The sequence below is a fragment of the Eremothecium cymbalariae genome, chromosome 8 (genome assembly GCF_000235365.1).
Source record: "Eremothecium cymbalariae DBVPG#7215 chromosome 8, complete sequence".
NCBI lineage: Eukaryota > Fungi > Ascomycota > Saccharomycetes > Saccharomycetales > Saccharomycetaceae > Eremothecium > Eremothecium cymbalariae.
In genome coordinates this window covers 687141-711779 of record NC_016456.1, presented here as the reverse complement: position 1 = coordinate 711779, position 24639 = coordinate 687141, and the positions used below count along the sequence as shown (strand labels likewise).

At 42.2% G+C, this 24639-nt stretch overlaps 11 protein-coding genes, 3 non-coding genes and 2 further genes across 14 annotated transcripts, besides 1 other annotated feature; 7 read left to right on the top strand and 9 right to left on the bottom strand.

The window, feature by feature from the left end:
- Nucleotides 1–568: 568 nt before the first annotated feature.
- GAS5 (1,3-beta-glucanosyltransferase) lies at nt 569–1930 on the top strand (the record flags this gene model as incomplete). The annotated part of the gene is made up of 1 exon (XM_003648397.1): nt 569–1930. One exon carries the CDS (start codon nt 569–571, stop codon nt 1928–1930), a length of 1362 nt encoding a protein of 453 aa, XP_003648445.1.
- A 237-nt stretch (nt 1931–2167) lies between these two features.
- On the bottom strand, nt 2168–3577 carry Ecym_8354 (uncharacterized protein; the record flags this gene model as incomplete). Its single annotated transcript, XM_003648396.1, has 1 exon — nt 2168–3577. One exon carries the CDS (start codon nt 3575–3577, stop codon nt 2168–2170), a length of 1410 nt encoding a protein of 469 aa, XP_003648444.1.
- Nucleotides 3578–4403: 826 nt separating this feature from the next.
- SLG1 (Slg1p) lies at nt 4404–5480 on the top strand (the record flags this gene model as incomplete). Its single annotated transcript, XM_003648395.1, has 1 exon — nt 4404–5480. The coding sequence occupies one exon, from the start codon at nt 4404–4406 to the stop codon at nt 5478–5480; it is 1077 nt and encodes a 358-aa protein (XP_003648443.1).
- Nucleotides 5481–6477: 997 nt separating this feature from the next.
- Nucleotides 6478–8217, top strand: CUB1 (Cub1p; the record flags this gene model as incomplete). The annotated part of the gene is made up of 1 exon (XM_003648394.1): nt 6478–8217. One exon carries the CDS (start codon nt 6478–6480, stop codon nt 8215–8217), a length of 1740 nt encoding a protein of 579 aa, XP_003648442.1.
- Nucleotides 8218–9046: 829 nt separating this feature from the next.
- DOT5 (thioredoxin peroxidase DOT5) lies at nt 9047–9721 on the top strand (the record flags this gene model as incomplete). The annotated part of the gene is made up of 1 exon (XM_003648393.1): nt 9047–9721. The coding sequence occupies one exon, from the start codon at nt 9047–9049 to the stop codon at nt 9719–9721; it is 675 nt and encodes a 224-aa protein (XP_003648441.1).
- A 300-nt stretch (nt 9722–10021) lies between these two features.
- APM1 (Apm1p) lies at nt 10022–11359 on the bottom strand (the record flags this gene model as incomplete). Its single annotated transcript, XM_003648392.1, has 1 exon — nt 10022–11359. The coding sequence occupies one exon, from the start codon at nt 11357–11359 to the stop codon at nt 10022–10024; it is 1338 nt and encodes a 445-aa protein (XP_003648440.1).
- A 314-nt stretch (nt 11360–11673) lies between these two features.
- Nucleotides 11674–12256, bottom strand: Ecym_8349 (the record flags this gene model as incomplete).
- Nucleotides 12257–12386: 130 nt separating this feature from the next.
- Ecym_8348 lies at nt 12387–12458 on the bottom strand. The gene has a single exon. It is a non-coding gene; the product is annotated as a tRNA-Asp (tRNA).
- Nucleotides 12459–12471: 13 nt separating this feature from the next.
- On the bottom strand, nt 12472–12543 carry Ecym_8347. The gene has a single exon. It is a non-coding gene; the product is annotated as a tRNA-Arg (tRNA).
- Nucleotides 12544–12729: 186 nt separating this feature from the next.
- Nucleotides 12730–12907: a sequence feature (soloLTR -fragment).
- Nucleotides 12908–13645: 738 nt separating this feature from the next.
- Nucleotides 13646–15712, top strand: Ecym_8346 (uncharacterized protein; the record flags this gene model as incomplete). The annotated part of the gene is made up of 1 exon (XM_003648391.1): nt 13646–15712. One exon carries the CDS (start codon nt 13646–13648, stop codon nt 15710–15712), a length of 2067 nt encoding a protein of 688 aa, XP_003648439.1.
- A 72-nt stretch (nt 15713–15784) lies between these two features.
- On the bottom strand, nt 15785–16373 carry ERV1 (flavin-linked sulfhydryl oxidase; the record flags this gene model as incomplete). The annotated part of the gene is made up of 2 exons (XM_003648390.1): nt 15785–16217; nt 16285–16373. The coding sequence occupies 2 exons, from the start codon at nt 16371–16373 to the stop codon at nt 15785–15787; spliced, it is 522 nt and encodes a 173-aa protein (XP_003648438.1).
- A 145-nt stretch (nt 16374–16518) lies between these two features.
- MSP1 (protein-degrading AAA family ATPase MSP1) lies at nt 16519–17607 on the bottom strand (the record flags this gene model as incomplete). Its single annotated transcript, XM_003648389.1, has 1 exon — nt 16519–17607. The coding sequence occupies one exon, from the start codon at nt 17605–17607 to the stop codon at nt 16519–16521; it is 1089 nt and encodes a 362-aa protein (XP_003648437.1).
- A 222-nt stretch (nt 17608–17829) lies between these two features.
- Nucleotides 17830–20895, top strand: Ecym_8343 (the record flags this gene model as incomplete).
- Nucleotides 20896–21059: 164 nt separating this feature from the next.
- Nucleotides 21060–23027, bottom strand: NUP2 (nucleoporin NUP2; the record flags this gene model as incomplete). The annotated part of the gene is made up of 1 exon (XM_003648388.1): nt 21060–23027. One exon carries the CDS (start codon nt 23025–23027, stop codon nt 21060–21062), a length of 1968 nt encoding a protein of 655 aa, XP_003648436.1.
- A 372-nt stretch (nt 23028–23399) lies between these two features.
- On the bottom strand, nt 23400–23471 carry Ecym_8341. The gene has a single exon. It is a non-coding gene; the product is annotated as a tRNA-Glu (tRNA).
- A 401-nt stretch (nt 23472–23872) lies between these two features.
- Ecym_8340 (60S ribosomal protein eL33) lies at nt 23873–24590 on the top strand (the record flags this gene model as incomplete). The annotated part of the gene is made up of 2 exons (XM_003648387.1): nt 23873–23891; nt 24286–24590. 2 exons carry the CDS (start codon nt 23873–23875, stop codon nt 24588–24590), a joined length of 324 nt encoding a protein of 107 aa, XP_003648435.1.
- Nucleotides 24591–24639: the final 49 nt, after the last annotated feature.

Below are 24639 nucleotides of genomic sequence, written 5' to 3'. Positions count from 1 at the left end.
AGTACTTTTTAACGTGTCAGCGCGACTGCGACTGCGATTGCGACTGCCGCTTGTTTTGGGTTTAAGAACTAGATATAAAGGTAAAGGACCTTAGACATATATATTGTACTGTTTTTGGTTTGGTTTTATCCAGCTCCCAGGCATTCTTGTAGATGTCTTGGCTTTTAAGTGTGAATAGAGCGGGGGACGGGGAAGGTGTGTATGTGTGTGTTTATATACAGGTGTAAATCAGTTTCTTTTTTTAGTTCTCGGAACAGGGTTCAATCAGGTAATTGTACGGTTTCTTAATATTAATTTATTTATATTCTGTTTTGCCTTCTATACAGTTAAAAGAAAAACTGGATAGTCTCTTTTTTTTAGTTGCTGAAGGAACTTTTCGATGAAAAGTTTCCTAAAACTTTTCAGTATTTAAGTAACAGGGATTTATTACTTTGCATGGTCTGCATGAATAAAGTATTTGTTGTAGAAACTTTTATATAAAAACATAGTTCACCGTGAGACTGGATATAGATAAAAGAGGTGGTGGATTATAAGTAAAACGGGTACTATCAAAATTTCACAACTAGCTATGAAATTGGGTTCAACGTTAGGCCTTCTAACAGCAATACTAGCTGGTACGGCACTTGCAGCGGACACAACAAGTAATTCAAGTTCATCGATATCACCAATTGAGGTTTCTGGGAATGCGTTTTTTAACAGCAAGACTGGAGAGAGATTCTATATTCGGGGGGTTGATTATCAGCCCGGCGGGCCTTCGAACTTGACTGATCCATTGGCAGACAGCAGAATCTGTGGGCGTGATATACCGCTGTTTAAGGAACTTGGTATCAATTCAATTAGGGTATATACGGTCGATAACTCTCTGGATCATGATGAGTGTATGCAGATGTTAGCCGATGCGGGGATTTACTTGATCCTTGATATTAACACTCCTACGGCTTCTATTTCAAGAGTAAATCCAGGTTGTTCGTATAATGCACATTATTTGCAAAGCTTGTTTGCAACAGTTGATGCATTTGCAAAATACGACAATGTTTTAGGTTTCTTTGCAGGAAATGAGGTGCTTAACGATGAAAAAAATACTAAGTCAGCCACTTATGTTAAGGCTGTAGTTAGAGATGTGAAGAAATATATCAAGGCTAGGAACTACAGGAAGATCCCAGTTGGTTATAGTGCAGCGGATGTGTCGAGCAATCGTGTTTTGTCAGCTCATTACTTCAATTGTGGAGATGATGAGGATGCCCGGATAGATATGTTTGGTGTTAATGATTATTCTTGGTGCGGTGAGTCTTCCTTCAGGGTTTCTGGTTACTCAGAGAAGATGCAGCTGTATAAAGGTTATTCCGTTCCTATGTTCTTATCTGAATTTGGGTGTATTAAAGTCGAATCAGCTAGACCCTTCAGCGAAATCTCTGTTATCTATTCCGAGTTAATGTCATCTTTGTTTTCAGGCGGACTTGCCTATGAATATTCTCAAGAAGTTAACAAGCATGGATTGGTTGAAATAGGTGAAGGTAACAATATCACAAAGTTGCAAGATTTTGAAAACCTCAAAAATCAGTACTCAAAGACTTCTAATCCTACGGGGGACGGCGGTTATTCTAAAGATAGCAACTATTCAGAGTGTCCTGTGTATCAAGAGGGTGTGTGGGAAGCAAATAATACCTTACCAGAGATGCCTAGTGCTGCATCCGCTTATTTCACTAGTGGGGCGGGAACTCCGTTGGGTACTGGGTTGATGACTCAAGAATTGTGTGAAGATGCCAGTATTGATGATGATCCAAAGCCTAGCAGCATTAGTTCATCTCAAAGCTCAACTACTGCCTCTTCGACAGCGACAACAGCTAGTAGCAAAGGTGCTGCTGCACCTGGTTTACATGCTCCCCTGGCCTTTAGGATTTTGGTTTATCTAGCTGAATTTGCGTATTGATTGGATTTTTTATCTCTATTAGTTCTTGAGGCTCAAGATTATCATTATCACCATAATTGATTATTACACTATTTACTATTAAATGTCTAACGTTGTTTTACATCATATGAGGCCGTTAGGCCCACTCTACAAAAAAAATATTCACAGTATAGTTAAAAGAAAAATTATTATCAAAAGCTATCCATCCAGGCCATATAAGTATTTTTTTTTCTTCAATTATTTATGCGTAGGAGAACTTCACCTGTATAGATTCCGATCCATTTGTCGGATAACTTCATCTACACTTTTCAACTCGACGCATCTTCCCCGCACACATAATTTGTCCAGCATTAACTTGCTGCTCGAGGGAACCTCAGTCATATGCTGTTTAATCCGTTTGTATGCGTCACCAATTGGAATGAATCCATCCCCATAAACATCACCAGATTCTATATTACTGCTATGTGCGCCACCACTAGAGGAATATGCTGTTCGGGTTCTGGATACCTTACACACTGCCTTACAGAACTTCTTACTAGATGGATCCTTCTGGCACTGTTCACAAGACCCCGGTACAAATTTTTCTTCGCTCTTAGTAGTAGGACTATCTCGCTCCAAACTTAGAGAAGGTGAATTGCTATCTTGCAAACATTGGCTCTGATTTTTTGGACAACTACTGCAAGGTCCAGACTCTTTCGAACACAGAGGATTGCTCTGCAATTGAACAGTTGACAATGTTCCCACTTCGCGACAAACACACATCGAGCCATCTGAACAAAACCCACATCCTACAGAAAAATCTGCCATCCCCTCCATCGAGTTAGCCCCCAATGCTTCTTCGTTACCTATTGTGAGTGAGGACGGACGCAACGATGATGCCAAAGTAGATCCAAGCTGCGGAAATTCTAAAGTTGCCTGTGCTTTTGGCTTCTTGAAAACTGGCAAACCAAGCAACGCCGGCGAAGATGGCCTCTTGAACATTCGCCTCTTCAACGGAACTGCCTTCATTGGCTTGAATTGCTCGATTGTCTCCTGCAACATTCGGTCTTCAAATACGGGTGAGACATTATTCACGCTATTCATCATCACCTTCTCGTCAACAGGGTAAAGCATGTATTCATTCAAAACAATATAACCCTGTTGCTGAACTTCCTCCATATCCCGCTGCAGCCTGTCGATCCGCATTCGTAGCATTTTATTCTCGTTCTCTAACTTACCTACCGTCTCCTCATATTTCTTCTCCAACTCAGCATTTTTTGCCTTCCTATACCCTAACTCATCCTTCAAACGCTCACATTTAAACTCCCAATCAACCATCAACCGTTCCAACTCTAGAATCCTATTGGCTTTCCGTTCACGATAAGCTCGCTGGGCCTCCCGGTTTTGCCGCTTGCGACGTGCACCCGTATCCACCTCGTCACCAAGCCCCGTCACCAAATCCAACGACCTATTCTTCTTTTCCTCCTCTTCCCTTGGCTCCTCCACCGCCGTATTGCCCGGCTTCCGCCCAGGTTTCATTTTGGGAGGCAGCGTCCACTTCATAGACACAGTAATCCCATTCGTCCCATCCCCACGCCCCTCCCGACTGCCTAAACCACCATCCCTAGGTCTAGTCTTGGGCTTCAACTCTGGGTACCTTACCCCTTGCTGTTTCGGTAAAATCTTCATCCTAAATGCGTTTCCCGACTTTCGTATTAATGTATACCAATAACCATGTGCTCAATAAACTTAAAAGCACTTATCAGAAAACCAGCTCCTTTTCCACTTATAATCCTTTCTTCTATAGGGTCCTGCTCACTTAACTCAACCACTATCACTCGGATAGCATCTGTCCCTGTCTATACCTCGCCGTAAAACCTATCGATCCGCGTAACACAACTTTATATACCATTAGATTAGCTCCACACGTATCAGTCTGATATATAGAACAGCCTTGCTTAAGCACCCCAAAACGTGACTTTAATTACATATCAAGATAACTATTTCCGTGGTTCACGGGTGTAATATTCCATACGGGAACACGGAATTGCGTTTCTTTTTTGTCATTCTAAAAAAGAAACAGACTTTTTGAAGTGTTCTCTGGTTTGAAACATTTTTAAATTAATACGCCTGCAACATAGATTATCAGATACGGACCATACGACAGAGAGAAGTACATAAAGGAGATAGTCCCATATAGGTTTTGAAGGCTTGATCAAGATTGCTAGGACGAAGTTTATTTCACTAGTCACGATTTGAAGGGTTAGTGGTCCTGTACTCGTGTTTAAACGCAGATCCCTTTTGTTTCGTTTTGGACAACATATTACATGAACCATTCGTAAAGGATTCGCAGCTATAAAATCGTCAATACCAAGGTGTTTTTTGGCAATATCAAAGCAATAAAGCAAGTTGAAGTGATCGGGACCATTTTTTTTAGGTTCCGAGGATTAAAATCGTTATAATAATTTTTTTTGAAGAAACAGTCATTGGTAGTTGTTTCTTTTCCGGGTTGGAAATGGTGAAGGTTACAAGTTCAATGATAGGTGTGTATATGGGCAGGCACAGGAGGGTAGGGAAGCTTTGGGGTATTTGCATGTTGTTTATTGTGTTTGGAAGGGTTGCTCAGGCGTTTGACCCAGTTGGGTGCTACGGGTCTTTAGATTCGTCGTTTTCTTTACAAAATACGAGTATGTATCAAAGTGGAGGGAACTGCGAGGAACACTGTAGAAGTATATCCAGGTATATGGCGATGCAGTCTAATGATTGTTACTGTGGAAATCTTGAAACGAGTTTGACGAACATGGAAACGTCGAACGGATGTAACGTACCTTGTCCTGGATACGGTAGTGAGCAATGTGGTGGTAGTAGTGCTTTCAATGTCTATCGTATAAATTTTGTTGGGAATATGGATTCAAGTTCTGGAGCTTCAGCGAGCTCTACAGCCAGCTCTACAGCCAGCTCTGCATTCACGTCCGGTGCTAATTCAAGAACATCCAGTAACGGTGCGAGTGCCACTTCAACCGGACCTAGTTCAGCATCGTCTGCGGAGAGCAGTAGCAGTCCTGCATCTGGGACTTCTGCGCCAGTTGCCGCTAGTACTTCTAACCAGGATCCTGCCACCGTTGTGCTCGTGAGTTCTTCAATTACAACCATAATGTCCTTTGGAGTTGAAACCGTTATTACAAGTATCGTGACGCAAACCCCGACTGCTGAGGACGCCAAAAGCAGTTCGGAAACGTCTGGAAAACCAAAACATAAGGCCCTCAATACCAGCACGCTGGTTGGCGGTCTGGTCGGTGGTATCCTTGGTTTGCTGCTACTAGTCTTAATATTGTTACTAATGCTTAGACGTATTGCTGCGAGACGGGAACAAGAACGCATGGAAAAAGAGTACCAAGAGGCAATCAAGCCGGTGAACTACGAAGACACCTATTACATGGCCGGTGATCTCGTTGATAAGCCGCTACAGGATCCAAAGGCCGCTCAGGTAAACCCCTTTGACGACAGTAGGAGAATAAGCAATGGATCGCTCAAATCTCACGCCCCTGTTGTCACCCGTAACGTTCTGACCGTTGTTAACCCTGACCAGTAAAAAAGCTGACCAGTCCTCCAACACAATACACTCTTAGTGCATGCACATATTTCCCAAATATCTTCTGGTCACCACATATTTTATAATGAAAATAAAAAAATAGGGACTATACATGAGCTTTTATCCACGTTTTCTATCCGCACAGTATTCAGCCAATCAATTGTTTGACATATACAGTACCCCGTTGTAACTATACTACCCTGACTAATATGACATTTCTTTCGTTCTCGCTCACCGTCCCTTATACGAGCCCCGTCATTTGTTACCCATCTCCATATACGTTTGTGCTATTTACACATGTCACCAAGGTTTATTATACCTATATATACCTATATATATATATATATATATATATCACACTCTTTATTTCATATCAAAGAGAATGTTGTTACGTTTGGTTCTACTTGCCCGTTCCCACCCTTTTCTATATATATGCGTGCATTCTTGTGTGTGTGTGTGTGTGTACTTTGCCGTAACTGTCGTAGCCATTGCAATTATCCCACACGTTTCCCCTATATCTTCACAATCTTCAGACGCTTATTCCTGCTGCTTGCTAACCACACCTTCTTGTTATCATCCAGCATATCCATTCCAAACCCTAATTGGGCGTCTCAATGACTCAGCCGATCGATCAAACACCATGTTTGCTACAAGACCAACCAACCAATCGTCCATCCATCTTTATATATATGATATATGTATGTATACCAAAATAATACATTAAGAGAACTGGAAAAATTGAAAAATGGTTGAAACAAGGTTTCATGACTAACAACAACAAAAAAAGGGAAACACCAAAAAGCCTTTAACGACAAGATACAAGAAATTTATCTAGGTATTGTGGTTATCTTTTAGTATTCGAATATTGAGTGATCGATCGATCGCAGGACAAACTACATAAATAGCAAGGTTTCAGTAACCTAAATAGGGGCAAGGATACAGTTTAATATATTGAATTTTTATTTTAAAGGGAAAAAAGTAAAAATAGGATTCCCAGATGTCAAGTGCTAATCAGGGAGAGCAGGGAATACCTAAGGAGGAGGAGGATATCCTTAGCTATTTTCTGGAGCTGCGGAATTACCTCTCGAGATTAAAGCAAAATCGAAACCAGTTTTTGACTTCGAAGGATGTGGTGATGACATACCAAGAAGTTTTGACGAAGGTTCGTGAATTAGATAAAATCCGCAAAACAACACATGAATCGAGCCCAAATTTGGGGCCTGAGACGACTTTAATTCATTCTGTAGATTTGCACAACCGGGTAGACAGTGTTATTGATGATGTGTTCCAGTTGTTGTCGTTGTGTTTTCTTACGGTTGGGTTGAAGAACAGTGCGCCGGCGACTTATGCTTCACTAAGTACTGTTCAGAGTTTACTTGATCATTTGAATGAGTCGAATGTGTACACTCACAATGACTTGAAACCGATCAAAGAGAGGTTGGATGAAATTAGCGAGATTGTTGAGAAAAATAGCTATTGGAATATACCAACAGATGGTGGAGACGGCAACGCTTTTGCGGATGACTTAGAAGATAAAAGGAAGGAGAATAATATCGAGGAAAATTTATTACTCAGAGCAAAATTAGAGTATTGCTTAAAGGGATATAACCAGATCGAGGCAAAGCTGGAGGCAATTCCTGAGGATTTACAGCCTTTTATGGAGCGTTTGTTCCAAATAAGGCGGGGGTTGCTTTCCTTAGCAGCATCTGCGAAATCTCGTGTGGAACAAGAAGAGCAAGATGAAAACGACGATGAACTGTGTATTTTGTCTCATGAAAAGATTAATGAGAGACTAAAGGCTCTTGAAACCGAGTTGGCAGATGTGCGATCACATAGAAATGAGTCCGGAAAGTTTGTTTCCGTAAATGACCCTAACGACGTCCCGGAAAAAGGTCAGTTTGTACTCAATGGTCTTTTGGATGATTGCCATGATCTAATTAGAGACCTTTCTCATCAAACAAGTGCAGGACTTGATCTTGATCCACATATCCAACCCATTTACGATGATCTAGTTTCTATTAAAACAATATTAGAGAATCTCCTTGTGACAAGAAGATGGACGCTTAGAGAAACTGACTTGTTTACCTACCAGAAGAAACTAGCGGAACTCGATAGTTTACGAGTGAATGGAAAGTTCCCGTCGGAATCCAGCGACTCCAAGGGCCAAGCGATCTTGCTTTATTTACTTCGCCGCTGCTATGCCATTATCTATAAATTGTTAGAGTCAAGTGAGCCTGTTTCCGAATCCTTGGAAAGGATTCATAACCAATTGTCCACGGTTCGCCATTGTCTCCTAGAACTAAAGAGGATGGGAGGCGTGGACAACGAAAGAGAACTATACCCATACCAGATGAAATTGGCCTCGCTAGATAATATGCGTGTTGATGGCAAATTCTACGATCCTGATGGCAATATACCCGAAGGCCAAGGTACATTGAACGCTCTGTTGGCAGAATGCTTTGACATTCTACATGAAATGAAGATCGAAGCTGAAGTTCGAGAAGAAGCTGCGCAATCAAATGAAGCTGGTGAAAAGCCTCCAAATAACATCAATAATCAAACTATTCAAATGACTAAGGATGGGACCAACAGAGACGTTGCCGAAGTCCGACCAAACATAAGATACCTAGATGTCTACAACCCCAACCGTGAAGATGATGGCATATACGACGATGTCTACACACATTACAGCGACCACAGCTATGAAGAAGACGAAACTACAAATCTAGATGATTGATACAACCATATTCAGAAATCTATCAGCTACAAATATACAACGAAAAAAGAAAAATTCCCCCTTTCCCCTTTATATGTGTACATGTATATATACTTATATATACAGGAGATGAGTGAAAATAACAAGTAACGATCCTAATTATATGACTGACCCTGCATTCTATACACACTCTGTTCTCTCCCCCTGCTCATCAACACCACCACCATTATTATTCAGCCATATTTCTCCATATATATCTCTCTACGCATAACTTCTGCCTGAACACACCACACACAGAAAGCCCTTAGCAGCTGAACAAAAAACAAAAAAACGTTCCCGTGCTCCTTATTCCCTTTTCAGCATCCATTACACAAAACTATTTAGCCTTTTCAGACCATTAGAGAGACTTTACGTGTCCCTCCAACTTGTCCTTCAGTTTTTTCTGAGGTGATGATGTCTCTGAAAAGTTAGTCAATCACCAGACGAAATCTAAGTCAAATTTACACATAGACACATACATGCATACATGCACTCCCCAAATGCCTCTGCGGGAGAATAGACGAATCACAGCTCCATCTGAATAATTTAATTACAGCGCCTCGTTCTGAATATGACGCTATAATTCATGATCACGAATAATAAAGCTGATAACCATTTTTCCTTTATCGCAAGATCGTGTCCGAAATGGTTTACTCTTCGGGCAATTAAAAATGTTGTGAAAGGAAAGTTAGAAGTTGATATAAATAGTGGGTACAAGACATATCCTCGATCGTTTCTGGTTACATACACAACCGTTGTAACTGGAGGATTAGTCTTAAGACAGGTAGTTTACAGTTGATTAGGAGACAGTATGGCTACGGAACTACGTCGGTCTACAAGGTTAGCTACAAGGAAGGCTAATGAAAAGCCAGAGTTTGAGGAGATTCGATTTTCTCAGAAGAAAATTAAGACGTCGAGTGGGGTGTCGGGGGTCAAGAAGAAGAGTAATAATGGTGGATCTGTAGGGGTTTTGAAGGCAGATAGTGTACTCAAAAGCGAGAAGGTGGGCGGACCGAAGGAGTTAGAAGTAGGAGACAATGTTCCAGAGATTGCTCTCAAGAACCAGGATGACAAGGAGGTTAACTTGAAGGATGTTGCAAAAAAAAATAAGATTGTTCTTATATTTGCGTATCCTAAGGCGAATACACCTGGATGCACTCGTCAGGCTTGTGGGTTCCGTGACAATTATGAGGAGTTGCAGAAACATGCAGTCATTTTCGGGATTAGTTCAGATTCTGTCAAGTCACAAAAGGCTTTTCAAAGTAAGCAGCATTTGCCCTTTGATTTACTGTCAGACCCTGACAGGGAGCTGATTGGGATGCTGGGTGCTAAGAAAACGGCCCAGGCAGGAGTCATTAGATCGCATTGGATTTTCTGTAATGGAAAGTTAAAATACAAGAGGGTGAAAGTTTCACCAGAGACTAGTATTTCTGAGGGTCTTGAGGAAGTTCTCGGGTTAATTAAAAAAAAGGTTTCTTCTAAATAGAGACTTTGTGTTTTCGAATTGTCAAGACCGTGATATGACCGTTTCGATAATGATTTACATTACTATTACGATTGGTTTTGTGTTGGAGTAATAGAGTAATATTTACTATATTTATACTTTACAAAAAACGTGAAATTGGTTAAGACTGTAAGCATGTCTACTCGAGTCGATGATTTTTAATAATGGAGTGATTGTTGTTCGAAAGACGGGGGAAGTGGTGTAACGTAATGTAATGTGTGCGTGTGAGTGCTTGTGCGTAAGTGTGCGGCTGTGTATTTGTATCGCCGGAAGGGTGTGCATTCACATTCTTATTATGTAGTCCTCACCGCTCTGTGTAATGTAACGAACCCATGGGTAGCTGTTATACTGCAGCTTTGGTTCGTTGATTTTTAAATAGCGGACTTGGATACCTGAAGTTGTAAAGTATGGGATTTGGAACTTAATCTGGACCGGCCTCTTGAAGTTATAGTCAGCAATATCGTTTACGGAGGGCAATCCCATTTCCGCAGCCATCGAATAATCTTTGCCCCCAGGGAAAGATTTTATCTTCCAAAGGATAGCATTTTTCTCCGGGACCCATTTGATAGACCCATGGGAGTACCTGAATTTAGGAGAGTCTGCATCGTTGGGGACTGGGATTAAAATCTCAACATTGTTTGCGGTGGATTTGGCCTTGATTTGTGCCTTGGCTCTGCAATGAACTTCAACTCTAGACCTCGAGTGAACTTGAATTTTGGCATCACACCAAATCAACGGTTTAATTGGAGTTGACAATCTGTAGCTCATCAATTCAAAGTCACCATCAGGTGGGATGAACGTGATGATTTTTTCATTTTCAAATTTGCTCAACCTCACACATTGGTGGAATTTCAGGTCTTCCAATTCTATATTTGACTTCTTTCTGGTAATAGATGGCTGGCTACTAGGCTCGTCCTCTTCTTCCTCGTTTGATTGCGTAAATATTCCTTTATCATTTAAACCCAATTTCAGGTCTGGCATACCAGAAAGACGCGATCTCACCTTCACTTTACCCAGAATCTCCGATCTCAACACCTGTCCCTGCTGTGTCATCATCATGTTAATGGATTCAATAACATCTAAAAACGCCTCGTTCTTCTTATACTTAATCCCCTCAGGTCTCCAACTAACAGCCGTTGTTAGCGAAGATGGGGGTCTCACAACGTTTTTCTTCTTCTTGGCAGAACGGATTAACTTGAACGACTTTTGCGTAATGTACTGCCTCAACATTTTGGTATCTGTAATTTGAGGTATCCCGGAGTCCATCACCTCATCCAACAATTCATATATAATTACAAAGTTGTCCTTGATAGATTCTTCTTCAACAACTTTCATGTATTCTTGTAAAACATCCACCAGCGTATGCAAGAAGGAAAACACCTGGGCCACATTTGCATACATGGACCTTGTCAACGTTAAAATATACAAATCGTTGTGTTGAATGAATAGATACTGCACCCCATTATGACTGAAACAAGGTGGTATCACATTCGACTCCTGCTCCTTTTCAATCAACAAATATGGGAATTGTTCAATGGCACTTATAGGAATGTCATCTTTATAACGTCTAGAAAGAAGCAGTTTCCCCTTCGCATCACAGAAGTAAATACCCGAAGACATATCTTCTCTTTTTTTATATATATCTGATTAAACAAAACCAGTAACCGGCAATATCTGAGGGGGGTGGGGGATGATCCTAATCGTTCAGCAACCCTCAATTCTCCTGAGATTGTGGTTCAAAACATGTGATAAGTTGTAGTTAAGACTGTGAAAAGTTGCCAGAATTCACATCAGCAGGCCTTTATTTATACATCATTTATAACGATCTGGCAATAAGCCCATAGTTAACAAGAGCTATCATTATAGTGAATATTTAAAGAATTAACGGTTGAGACAGTAGTTCTAGACCGAGGTTCGTGGTGCGTACAGCCGATTCAAAGGTGTTCTTGGATCGCTGAGAGATATTTATTGTAATCATATATTAGTGGAAATTGTTTATGGGCTTCAACAGGGTCCATGTCAAAAACAATGCATTCGTTTACCTGTAAAATTGGGAGCATGGCTAGTCGTTCCGAAGCCACTGCAATTCCAAATTGACTGGAAACTTGAGACTTGCTCTTGAAGACCAGAGATACACCTCCAATAACAAACAGAGTATTGACGGTGTTGGATGTTATTCTTTGGTTGTATAAGCGTTCAAAATTTGCAACACACCGGGGTGTGAATTCAACTAAGTATATAGCATTCAGAGTCTCTACCGATTGCATTTACCCCAAAGTCTTCGACCTTGAGAAAACGGCAAATCCTAATGAAACGTCTGAAGTCTTTAACAACGGACGGTTCTAACACAGCATCTTGCATGTCACTAGGCAGTGGAGGGATAATGTTGTGGATAGAACCCCATGCTCTTGTTGCGTGCAGTTGGCCTGTCCGAGAGACAACAGTTTGTAATATCCAATTGTGTAGATATATAGAGTCTGTAGTGCGACTTTTTGACGAAGTAACAACCTTAGGCATCACTGGAGATGCATTTATCAAGACTCTTGATGTACTAAAGGGTAGCCGTTGGCGGTTTAAATCTTATTGTATAGGGACAATTTTTGATTTAAAACTTAAAATTTCCCAAAAGAAAATGGGGGACAAAAAACTCCGCGACGGGGAATCGAACCCCGATCCCGCGCGCGACAAGCGCGAATTCTAACCGTTAAACTATCACGGAGGACGGTGGAAAGCACTCACGGTGGGGGTCGAACCCACAATCTTCTGATTAGAAGTCAGACGCGTTGCCATTACGCCACGCGAGCTTATATCTTTCTTGTTTAAACCGCTCTGACAGTAGTACCCAACAATCATTTTTGATCATGTGATTGTCGTAAAATCAAAAGAGCGCTTCTCGATAGTTATGATAGTCAGACTAAGAAGCATCTTGATAGTCACGATAACAAGACAAAGAAGCAGCGAATCAGAGTCGTTAGGAGACTATGAAGATGATAAGGAGACCCAGAATAGACTAGATTAGATTAGATACTAGGTCCAGCTGGATCCCCAGAGGGTAGTTGAGCCAGATCAGAGACTACACAAGCAGTAACAGATCATCAACCTAAGTATTAGCTGGCACGTGACGAGAAGTTCAAGCTAGCACGTGACCTCATCTAGTGGCCCTCGACAGTGATATGCTAAGAAGTTATACGTGAGTGTGCATCTCATCGGATACCCTTCAGATACCCATCCGATACTGTGGGCTACGCACAACTATTGCTCTTGCAGACTATTTGGCACTAACAGGCTGATTCTTGAAATTACGTCCCTGCGACCTCATGCTGTATAAAAAATACTCCAAAAATCTTCTCAAGCTAACTAATTAAAATTTTATCATATAGATGTTCGATTGGACCAGAATAGTATGCCAGCACGTTATGTACAGCAAACATATGAAAAACGTCTTCTGGATTTTTTTATAACCAGAAAGGTCCGTTATCACCGGTCAATAGATTCTATTCTAGGCATCGCTTTGAATCCCCATGCCACGGAAAGATAAACGGCGTGTGGATCTTCGAAGATGCCAATACTAAGTCCATAGATAAAAGTTTGTCAAAGAACACCTGTTTCCACTGACATCATTTTATTCATGGACCACAGATATAACCTATGGCTACTAATATAGACCAGGAAGGTTGGTTAACAGCTTTAATGGCTACAAACTTCGAAAAGTGTTGTGTTGAGAAGGTTACATAAAGCTTCCGGCGATATTCGCTTTTTAACGGTAGAATATTGTGTTACCCGGATATGATGATATTTTAGCTCCTAACACTGTTAGATAGGGGTTTATGATAACTGTATACTACCAAGTCGGAAGGTTTACAGGATAATCAAAAGCCACTGCATACTTTTATATATCTCTAAGAGATGCCAGTACCACCGCCGCCACCACCTCCTCCCCCACCTGCAGCCATGAGTGGGGGTTCAGCTGTTTCAAGCTCTCCACAGCCAATCATGGCAGGCAGAGATGCGCTATTAAACGATATTAGACACGGTAAAAAGTTAAAGAAAGCTCAGACGAATGATAGAAGTGCTCCAATTATCGGGGGTAGTCAAGGCTCATCATCTGGAGCTCCTCAGTTGCCTACTGGTAGTGCACCTTCGATACCAGGATCTGCATCATCAGGCCAAGCTCCTTTGGGTCCTCAATTGGGAGATATTCTAGCAGGAATGGTGCCTAAATTGAGACCTCGCCGCGATCAGAATGTTTCTGAATCTTCCTATACAGATTCTACTTCTTTAGATCATGGGTCGATGTCTCCTGTTCTAGATTTTGGGGCGCCAGCTGTTCCAAAAGGTGCGTCAAGCCCCGTTCCCATAACGCCATCTATTCCAAGTACAAGGCCACCGCGCCATCATAGGAGACCAAGCATTGCTGGACAGGTTCCTCCACTTCCTGGTGGTATGCCTACCTCAGGACCACCACCTCCTCCACCTCCATGTCCACCACCTACCAACCATCCTGAAGGTATCGAACATACATTTCCTAGTCATCCTCCAGTACCAATATCTAATGCTCCTCCGATTCCTCCATCCATAGCACCTCCTACTCCTAATTTACGGTCTTTTACTGCTCCACCTCCACCTCCTCCGCCTGGCCCTCCGCCTCCACCTGCTCCTGCATTAGGTGCTCCACCTCCACCTGCTCCGCCTGGCCCTCCGCCTCCACCTGCTCCTGCATTAGGTGCTCCACCTCCACCTCCTCCGCCTGGCCCTCCGCCTCCACCTGCTCCTGCATTAGGTGCTCCTCCAGTACCATCGTCTATGCAACCACCAGCTTTATCTGATCAAACAACTAGTGCACCTTCATCAGGAGGATCGTTACCTTTTTTGGCAGAAATTCAGAAAAAGAGAGACGATCGGTTTGTGGTCAGCGCAGACTCAGGTTATAGCACGGTTCCTGGGCCAGCCTCTGATGGATCAATCGAGGACAAACAGCATATGGTGACCTCAACGCCTACTGGATCAGTGCGAAATGAACAATCATTTTTGGGCGAGATTGAGTCAAGAGCCAGAAATCATCAACACAAGTCACATATTTCAAATTCAAATACTAGCCCTCTTCCATCCAAGCAGACGTCACTAGCTTCAAGTTTCCGTCCAAAGCCGCCATCAGCAGTAGCTCCACCTCTTCCTAATGTAGGTGCTCCTAAACTCCCCCATCCGGAGCATCACAAAGTTTATGAACCTGTCGTACCTAATTCACAAGCCCCGGCTGCTCCCCCGGCTACCCCTCCAGCACCCTCAGTATTTACGTTATCTCACTTGCGGCCATCTCCTTCAAGAAGTCCTTCTATGCCACAGGCCAGCTCACCTATGGGTTTACCATTTCTATCTGAAATTCAGAGCAAAAGGGACGATAGGCATGTCATAGAAAAAGGATCAAACTATAATACGACAAACTCCAGTGACGACTTCATTACGCCTGTCACCTCCACACGTGCAATAACACCTCAAATGCCGGGCACTACAGCACCGCAACTTCCTCAATCATTGCCTCCACAAGAATTTCATTCTGGACCTGCGCTGTCACATCCGCAACCAAGAAGGCATTCGATGAATAAAGGCCCTCCACCTCCACCTCCTGCTGCTGCTCCTTCTGTGACCTCAGGACCGTTAGAGATACCTCCTGTTTCTTCAAGCTCGCGTAAACATCGTATATTCTCTTCTGCCGGCGATGAAGCTGCTGCGTCTCAAGGTCTAACTCGTCATACCAGTGTACGTGAGGCAAGCGTAGATACTTATACGATAAGCGGAAGAACTGCCAACGGTGGAATATCTGTTGGCCAACATCGCATCAACATTGATGACTCTCGGTTCAAATTTGTAAACTCCAACGACCTTCCAAAGCCCAGAGTTTTCCAAGGCAAACAAAAGCTTTATCCTAGTGGCAGAGGTAGTAGCGTACCATTAGACCTAAGTCTATACTCATAAATTTTTTTATACAGGGAAATGGCATATATAATGTGTTGTAACTATTCTTATCTACAAGATACTCTTTTAATTTTAATTCCAGCCATCTACCCATCTCTTCTTCCAAAGATCGCAATTAAACTTCTCCTTACCAAGCTTCTCGTTGACTTCATTATGGGCGTCACATAACCATTTCCCTAGTTCTTCCCTAGAGTCAACTTTAGGTGCATTATTTCTAATGTAGTCTTCAAAGTCCTTACCACACCAAGAGCAAGGATATACATGTGAAAATATATTCATGAACTGATTCATCTCCTTTTTTTGATGATCACTGGGTACTTCTGGATACGTGGCCGCTACTGTATGTAATAGCGTCCACGACGACCGTCCAAGTTGTTCGACATCAGGTGGATCAACCTTCTTATACACCTTAGAGCCCTCAATATTGCCCTTCTCCGACTGCGGGGTTGGTGATACTGTCTTCGATACAAACTGGAAGTCTAACAACGTGTTACACGAGCGACAGCTTGTTAAGTGTCTGGTTAGTAATAAACTCTGCTGGGCAGTTCCTTCTACCAACTCCTACTACTTACGGTTTCCCATCCTTATCATAAATTATCTTCCTTCCCGATGGACCTACATCAGCTGAATGCGGCCCATTATTACCACGAGCTTCAGACATCTCAATGCTCTACTAAATTAACAGTGTATCTCAGGATAACATTGATTCAAATAACACCACTAACTGCAGTCTATAAGCACGAAGAATTATAACTATTACTGGCGTATATAATGATGCTGTAGAACAGATGACCATCTAAGTAAATTTAATCCAGCATAGCAGAGCTGATATACGGCTGTGAGGCATCTAATTTCAAGTTCTTCAAGAAGTCCTTAGTCTGTAATGACCTCATTTTCAACTCAGGTTCCTGGCTCTCTTCTGATGGTAGGGAAGACATCTGTCTTTTTTGCCTTATATACTCACGAGCTGCATTCAAAGCAGCATCCCTGCACAGTTCTTTTAAATCAGAGCCCGATAGTCCACGGGTAGCTTGGATAATATACTCTAAGTCAAAATCCTCAGGGTCAACGTTGACTTTATCCAAAATAACAGTAAGAATTTTTCTGCGTTGCGCTTCATTGGGCAATGGGACTGAAAATCTCTTGGACAACCTTCTTAAAAATGCACTATCGATGTCAGCAAGTCTATTAGTTGCTCCCATGACGATTATTCTACCGTTCGATGTTAAACCATCCCATAGTGTCATGAATTCAGCCTTCAACATAGCAGTCACTTCATGGTCCGAAGAAGCTCTCTCCCTCAAAAATGAATCAATCTCATCGATAAATATAATACAAGGCTGGATTTTATTTGCCAACGAAAATATAGCATCGACAATTTTATTGGACTCACCGTACCATTTATCCATAATCGAAGACATTCTTATAGATAAAAAGTTGGCCCCACTCTCATGGGCCAGCGCTTTCGCAATCATGGTCTTGCCGCACCCTGGAGGACCGTATAATAACACCCCTGTTGGTGCCTCCAGTAATGAATTCTGGGTGTATAGCTCAGGTGTAGTTAATGGATAAATCACGCTTTCTGTAAGCTCATCAATAATATTCTCTAATCCACCAATGTCAGAAAACGTCACATCTATATCCTGTGGAGTAACAACTGAACTTAGAGCGTTTTGTTCATATGAATTTAGATGCGTCCCTGCAAGTGAAGGATTACTTTCCATCAGTCTTTTCCATGTCAATGACTGCTTTTCACGGGATTCTTTCGAAACGTTTGATAGTGGTCCTCCCTCCGCTTCCACTAGTAATTTGTGAAGTAGGTAATATAGCGAAATTCCAGTTCCTATCAGCACCGACCAGTCGGTAATAGTCTTCAAATCAATGCTACGAGCCATGTTAACCGTCTGAAATATTCAATTTTGGTTCTCTGTGTTTTGCAAGTGTACTGTAAATGTCGAAAAGTTGAAGGCTGAGAACCTTTAATATTCCGATTATTCCGTACGAAAATTTTCTACATGTGATGAGATAGTTAAAACCATATATATTAAATATCAGTAATTTCTGAACCAAATCAGGGCTGTAAACGATTTGTAGCAGTGTATAGGCTGGTATTTAGGATGTCGAAGCATTCTATCAGACTGCCAGGTTTAATACTAGATGAGTTGAAGTCTAAGGATTACACAGATGATGGAAGATTTGCGACGGTAGCCAATCCTAAGAAACGAAGACAAACTACGAGCAGAAAGGCCAAGAGAAAACAAGAGAGGTTGGATAAGAAGCATAAAAAGAGCAATGTCTCGTTGCAGTCGAGTTTTAAGAGGCCAGAAGGGATTGAAAAGAGAAGGCAGGATGGAAAGTCGACGAATTCCATTAACAGTAAATCTACATCCAAACGTTCTGACTTGCCCTTTTCAAGTGATGATGAGCTATCCTCTGGAGACTTTGATACGTTTGATGACCAAGATTTGGTGGATGCCGAAAAGGACAATTGAGAGAGATGGATGCGGAGGAGGGGATGGTTGAAATGGATGAAATTTCAGACAGTGATTCCGAACCAATGACTGTGCAAGAAACTATGGCTAAGTTAAAGGCAATGAAAAAGGCTAAACCCGCCTCACTTGGTAAAGCAAGCGATGAAGAGGAAAGAGATGAACCCATGACAGCAGAAGAAACCATGGCCAGGCTGAGAGCCCTGAAAGAGGCGAAAGTCAAGCGGGGGAAGGAATTTTGCGAAGATTCGCAGAATAATTCTGCAAGTGATTGTGAGGGTATCGATGATGAATTCCATGGTTTCGATGATGATCCGGTTGAACAAAGTCCAAAAAGTAGCAATATTAAACAGGTACAAAGAGATTCAAAGAAGAGTGTTAAAACCCAGGTTGAGGAAACAAAGACTAAAAAGTTAAAAGAGAGAATACAATCCTGTAACTCAATCTGAACTTGCAGCTATCAAAAGAGATGAGATGGATATGCAATATTATGCCAAAAAATTAGGCCTCAAGCGCGGTTCCAAAAAGCTGCGTGCAGTTGATGAATATGATGCAGTTGGTGGGTTGTTGGAAGGGTTGGATTTTTTTCAAAACTATACTGATGGAGATGGAGAAGGAGATGAGGTGGGCCTCAATGAAGAATCAGGTTCTGGTGGTGATGAGGATGATGATGATAGTAATCAAAGTTCTGGTCTTGACTCTTCAGGAGAGCATTTAGATGATAAAAATATTGAAAACCCATTCTCATCTGATGATGATTTATCATCTGGAGATTTTGATGAATTTGACGATGACGATTTAGATGAAGAAGAATGGGAGCAATTGAGGGAGTTAGAAGGTAGTAGTGCTTCTAATTCTAAACCAAAGAGAAAGAAGGAAAACCCATATGTTGCTCCTTCTCAGTCCAGTACTTATATTCCTCCGTCTATGCGCAAATCTATAGTTAATGGGGTTGAAAGTAAATCGTTGCTGGAGGTCAAAAAGAAAGTTAGATCTTCTTTGAACAAGCTGACTGAATCAAATATTCCTGTTATTGTCTCTTCGTTGAATGAATTGTTTGATTTGTATGCAAGACACGAAGTGTCCAATACTTTGAACAGCCAAATTTTTGAAATTATTTCTCAAGAATCGAAACTACTTGACAGTTTTATTATGAGTTATTCTAGTATTGCCTACGCGATCTGGAAATTAAGAGGTACTGAATTTGGTGCCTCTTTTATTCAAGAACTGGTTCAGCTATTCATGAATCTTTATAATGAACAGTTGAGCAAATGTGAGGACTCCAAGGGTATGGAGGTTAACGTTATACCAAAACAGTGCAGTAACTTAATTGTTTTATTATCATATACATATAACTTTGGCATGATCTCTTCAAGACTTATTTACGATGTTATAAAACTGTTGATTCAAACTCCCAATGAATTTACAATGGAACTACTTTTGAGGATTGTAGCTGTAAGTGGTACCTTGATCCGTGGTGATGATCCTACTGCATTAAAAGAAATTATAATAGACTTATTACTTCAAGTCAAGTCCATCAATCAAACGCCGCGCATCAAATTCCTACTAGAGACAATGACGGATCTGAAGAACAACAGACTAAAACCCTCCGTAATGTCTCCAAGTCATCAATCATTAAAGAAAATGTTATCTGGTACCTTGAAAGGCACCTCGCCGGATACCACAGACTCTCTTCAAGTTACTTTGTTTGATATAATTAATGTAGATACTAAAGGTAAATGGTGGTTGATTGGCGCTTCTTGGAGAGGTAATATGCAAGACTCAGTGGAAGAAACTAAAATTGACGATAGAGCTATTTCTAAGAGGAATCAAACAGTAAACATTGATGATGGCTTCTTAGATGATATTCCAGATTGGGATCGTATTGCCAAACAACAGCGCATGAATACAGCTGTTAGAAGAGCAATATTTGTGAGCATTATGTCTGCCCAGGACTATATGGATGCATTTGCAAAATTAGAAAAGCTGAACTTAAAGAACAGACAGTCGCTTGAAATACCTAAAGTACTGGTTCACTGTTTATCTACTGATGGTGCCAGTAACGGTTACAACCCATATTACTCTTTAGTAGGCTTAAAGCTTTGTGAACATAATCCCAGCATCTTTAAGTCGTTTCAATTTTTGTTCTGGGATATTATAAAGAAGTTTGAAAATGACAATGTCAGTAGTGAAGAAGATAATGGCGATGATGACCTATTAAATTTCAAGGGTGACCTTCATGATGAAATGTCTTTGAAGAAAATATCAAGTCTTGCTTGTTTCTTTGGTTGTTTGCTTGGAGAGGGGAAATTGAGATTGGATATTTTCAAGCACGTTAACTTGATGGGTGGATTAGGTTCTGATGGATTATTATTCGTTGAAAACATGCTTTTCCAAGCCTTGCTTACGATTGCCAAAAAATCGGAGGTAAAGGTAAAGGATGGATCCTCCAAGAAATACATCTACAAAGACGATGAACTTCGTAATCATATTATTAAGGGAATCCAACCAGATAGCAAGTCTGCTGTACTAAAGTCTCTAAAATGGTGTATGGCCAAGAAATTCAAGTTCAAGAACTATATCCGTCAGGAAAAGGGTTCTAGAGGGGTTGAACGTGAAACTAGACGATTGGAATGGGCGGTTCCTTGTTTCTTAAAGTTGATAGATTTGGAATTAGAGAGCGTAGTTTCTTAGATACATCTTTAATAATATAATAAAGAATCCTTTTCAGGAGGGGGTAGTAGAACATCCAAAAGTTTAGTTTTTAGTATTGGACCAAATAATATCTGCTGCTGGTAATGTTATGAATTACAAACTACTGAATTAAAATTGAGATCACTTACAGAGAATATGCTTGTTTACATAGTTTCTTGGACTTCTGCAATGATATTGGCCAACCTACGCCCATCTGCCTTTTGTTTGACTCTAATAACAAACGTTTCCAACTTCCCATCAGTTACTACGGGACATTTCACTAGATTGTCATTATCTGCATCTAGAGGTTCATATTTGAAGCTCTTGACAATACTGGTGTTTAGTAAAATATGACCCATTCCATCGGATCTACACAAAATTCTGACCTTAGACTTATTATCCTGTTTCTGCAACACCTTAAGTTCCCCGAGTCCTCGTGATTTATAACTTTTCGTCTCATTATCAAAAATCATTAGCTTGGCTCTTTCGGAAAACAACGCATTCTCATTTTCCTCGCCGTTTTCAAGGTTCATCTTTTCATCTGCTTGCTCTACTACCTGCGCACTTACTTCACTTGTATTCTTCGAATGTTCTAGCTGTGTGTTACTCTTGTCAGCGTTACCGAATGCAATAGAATTCTGTGCAAATGGCAACGAGAATTTAAAATTATTGGATGGTTGAAAGGAGTTATCTGACTTCGGACCAAAATTAAAGGATGGTGCAGCAGATGAGACCGTTTTGCCAAAGTTAAAGGAAGCCTTATTAGTTTCTTGTTTATTGTTATCTGAACCGTTGTTGGAAGCACCAAATGAAAAGCTAGGTACATTTGAATTATTTGAAATTGTAGTTGTCGCATTTGATGCTGCTGCTGGGGCAGTACTGCCGAATGTAAAGCTGGCTTTAGTATTCTCACCTTTGGCTGCTGGAAGGTTAAAAGTAAACCCTTGGTTGGTATTCTCTGGCTGTTTGTCTGTTGATGAGCCGAAATTAAAAATCGGCTGTGGAGCTTCTTGGCCTTTCTCAGTGTCTGCTGTTGTCAATGCTTTTGCCGCCGGTATACCAAAACTGAAACTTGGTTTTGAAGTTGAGCCTTGACCAAACATGCCCATCTTTGTTTGAGTATTACTCTGTGTGTTACCAGCCGCTGTTGACGAAGATGATATTCCAAATATAGGCAGTGTCGCCGTCGCTGGTGGTGCTGGCGATTCTGATGGTGCTGGCGATTCTGGTGATCCTGGCGATGCCACCGCTGCTACCGGTTGCTGCTGGCCGTCGGAAGTCGTGCCATTATTGGAAGTCTTGAATACAAAAGACTTCGAAACAGGGTCAGACTGGCCATCTTTAGATTCTTCCGCTGTCTCCTGTTCCCCCTTCAGCTTAAATACATCACTAGACACAGTGCCACTGAACGTAAAACTGGGCCCCTTTATCTCAATATCGCTCTCGCTGTCGCTGTCCCTGCGATCCCTCTTCTTGGAACCAAAAGAAAACACGGAATCTTTAGCGGTAGACCCAGAACTAACAACAAACTTCGGACCCTGAACCCTAATATCATCCTCCTTCTCGTCCTCGCTACCAGAGTGGCTGTCTGAATTAACAGAAATCGGCCCCATTCCATCTCCCGCAGACCCCTCACCACCATCGTCTTGGCCCATCGACCGGCTCCCACTTGTACCCTGCATAGCCGAACCAACCCCCCCATCATCCGTCCCCACTGGCCCCCTCAGCCCAGACATATAACTCTGATACTTCTCCAACACGGGCGTCAGATTCACAAACGGATCTGACCTCACCGCCTGCGAAATCTTCTCCTGAAACTTTAAATTCAACGCCTGAAGCTTGGCATGTTTATCACCACCACCATCAACTCCTTCTACCGCCCTTGCCTCTCCAATTACCGAAAACTCCCCTACCCCTTCCGCCACAGGCTTCTTCGCAAACGCAAATGCATTCCCAAAACTACCCTCCGTACCATTAGGCCCCATCTTCCTCTTGGGCATCGCGATTTTCCTCGTGCGCATGGTTGATTCTGAAGCGATGCTTGGCCCACTAACTGCACATTCATCTGATGTATCATTATCCTCCACAAATGTTTCCCTGGTAATCTGTGATCCCGCAATCCTCTTCGCCATCGTATTTACACTCCTAAGACAAGATCCCTTGAGACTCTCGCTAATCCTTTGTCTATATATATTATACTTGCTTACTTACGCTTCATATGTATATATAATTAATCTCTATAAACCGAAAACCTGAAATTGTATGATTTTTTTCGTTTTTTCACACCGTATACAACGATCTTCCGTTACCACCGCTGGAACAGTCGGTCGTGGCCAAGAGGGGGCGCCGCCGCTGGCGCCAGGGCCTGCGGCCCTGGCTGCTGCAACAACGGCCACTTTTCCCGCCACTCCGGCCCTCTGCTTCGCTGCAAATGGCCTTCTCCTCCCAAAACTACGAGCTTCTTGCCGCAAGTGGAGAGGCCAGAAAAACAAAAAATTAGAAAACTCCGATACCGGGAGTCGAACCCGGGTCTCCACGGTGAGAGCGTGATGTGATAGCCGTTACACTACATCGGACGCGTTGTTAAAAGACGCGGCGGACGATCCGGTATGCGCTGTGGGGACTGTGCACCCGTACATCGGGTGTTTGCATCCGTACATGCGAGCATTCCGGTGTGCGACGGGGTGTGATGGCGGCACGGGCGGTTGGCTTGCGCTGCCTTGGTGGCCGCCAAGGCAGCGCACTGCGCAGAGCCGGCGGCGGGCCCAGGCGGGCCCAGGCGGGGTCTCGCCTGGGCCCGCCGCGGGGCCACGTTAGGCGGCCGACTGCCCGCCCGCCTAACGTGGCCCGTCTGGCCAGGAAATCACCAGTTTGCTTCTACGTCAAAAAAATACCTTCAAATTCGCTAGCATTAATGGAAATATTACCGTCTTAGAATAAATCATTGTCCGAACGAACACACACCAAGTATACAGAAATGGCTGAATCTCATAGATGTATGTTACATTTTGAAGTGCTCCTTTCCAGTGGGTATTAGTGCTGGTTTGCTTTTCCCTCCTAGAGGTTTTTTATGTTAAGGGATCGAATCCATGTAGGTCAATGGGTAGGCCATACAGGCCAGGTTTTATCTGGCATGGTGGATGCTGTTTACGCAAGATTTCTGTGGAAGATGTCTGCTGGTAGCAGATAATATATGCGATGAAATGATGACGAATAGGTCAAATCCGCGGAAGTAGGGATACTGGTATATGAGACGTGGCGGGGGGGCGTGAGCTATGATGGGCCTACAGCGGCGGTTATATTACAGGGATTTGAATCTTGCACTAATATTGGAATGGTTTGAATATATATATGTTTTTTGTGGTCTTGAATACTAACGATTTTCTACAGTGTACGTCAAGGGTAAGCACTTGTCCTATCAAAGATCCAAAAGTGTTAACAACCCAAATGTGTCTTTGATCAAGATCGAGGGTGTTGCCAACCCAGAAGATGCCAAGTTCTATCTAGGTAAGAGGGTCGCTTACGTCTACAGATGCTCCAAGGAGGTTAGAGGCTCCAAGATTAGAGTTATTTGGGGAAAGATCGCCAGAACTCACGGTAACTCTGGTGTTGTCAGAGCCAAGTTCAGATCCAACTTGCCAGCCAAGACTTTTGGTGCTTCTGTTAGAATTTTCTTGTACCCATCTAACATCTAAGCATGTTAAAAGAAACTGTATAAGTATATCATCGATTTTTTTTAAATAA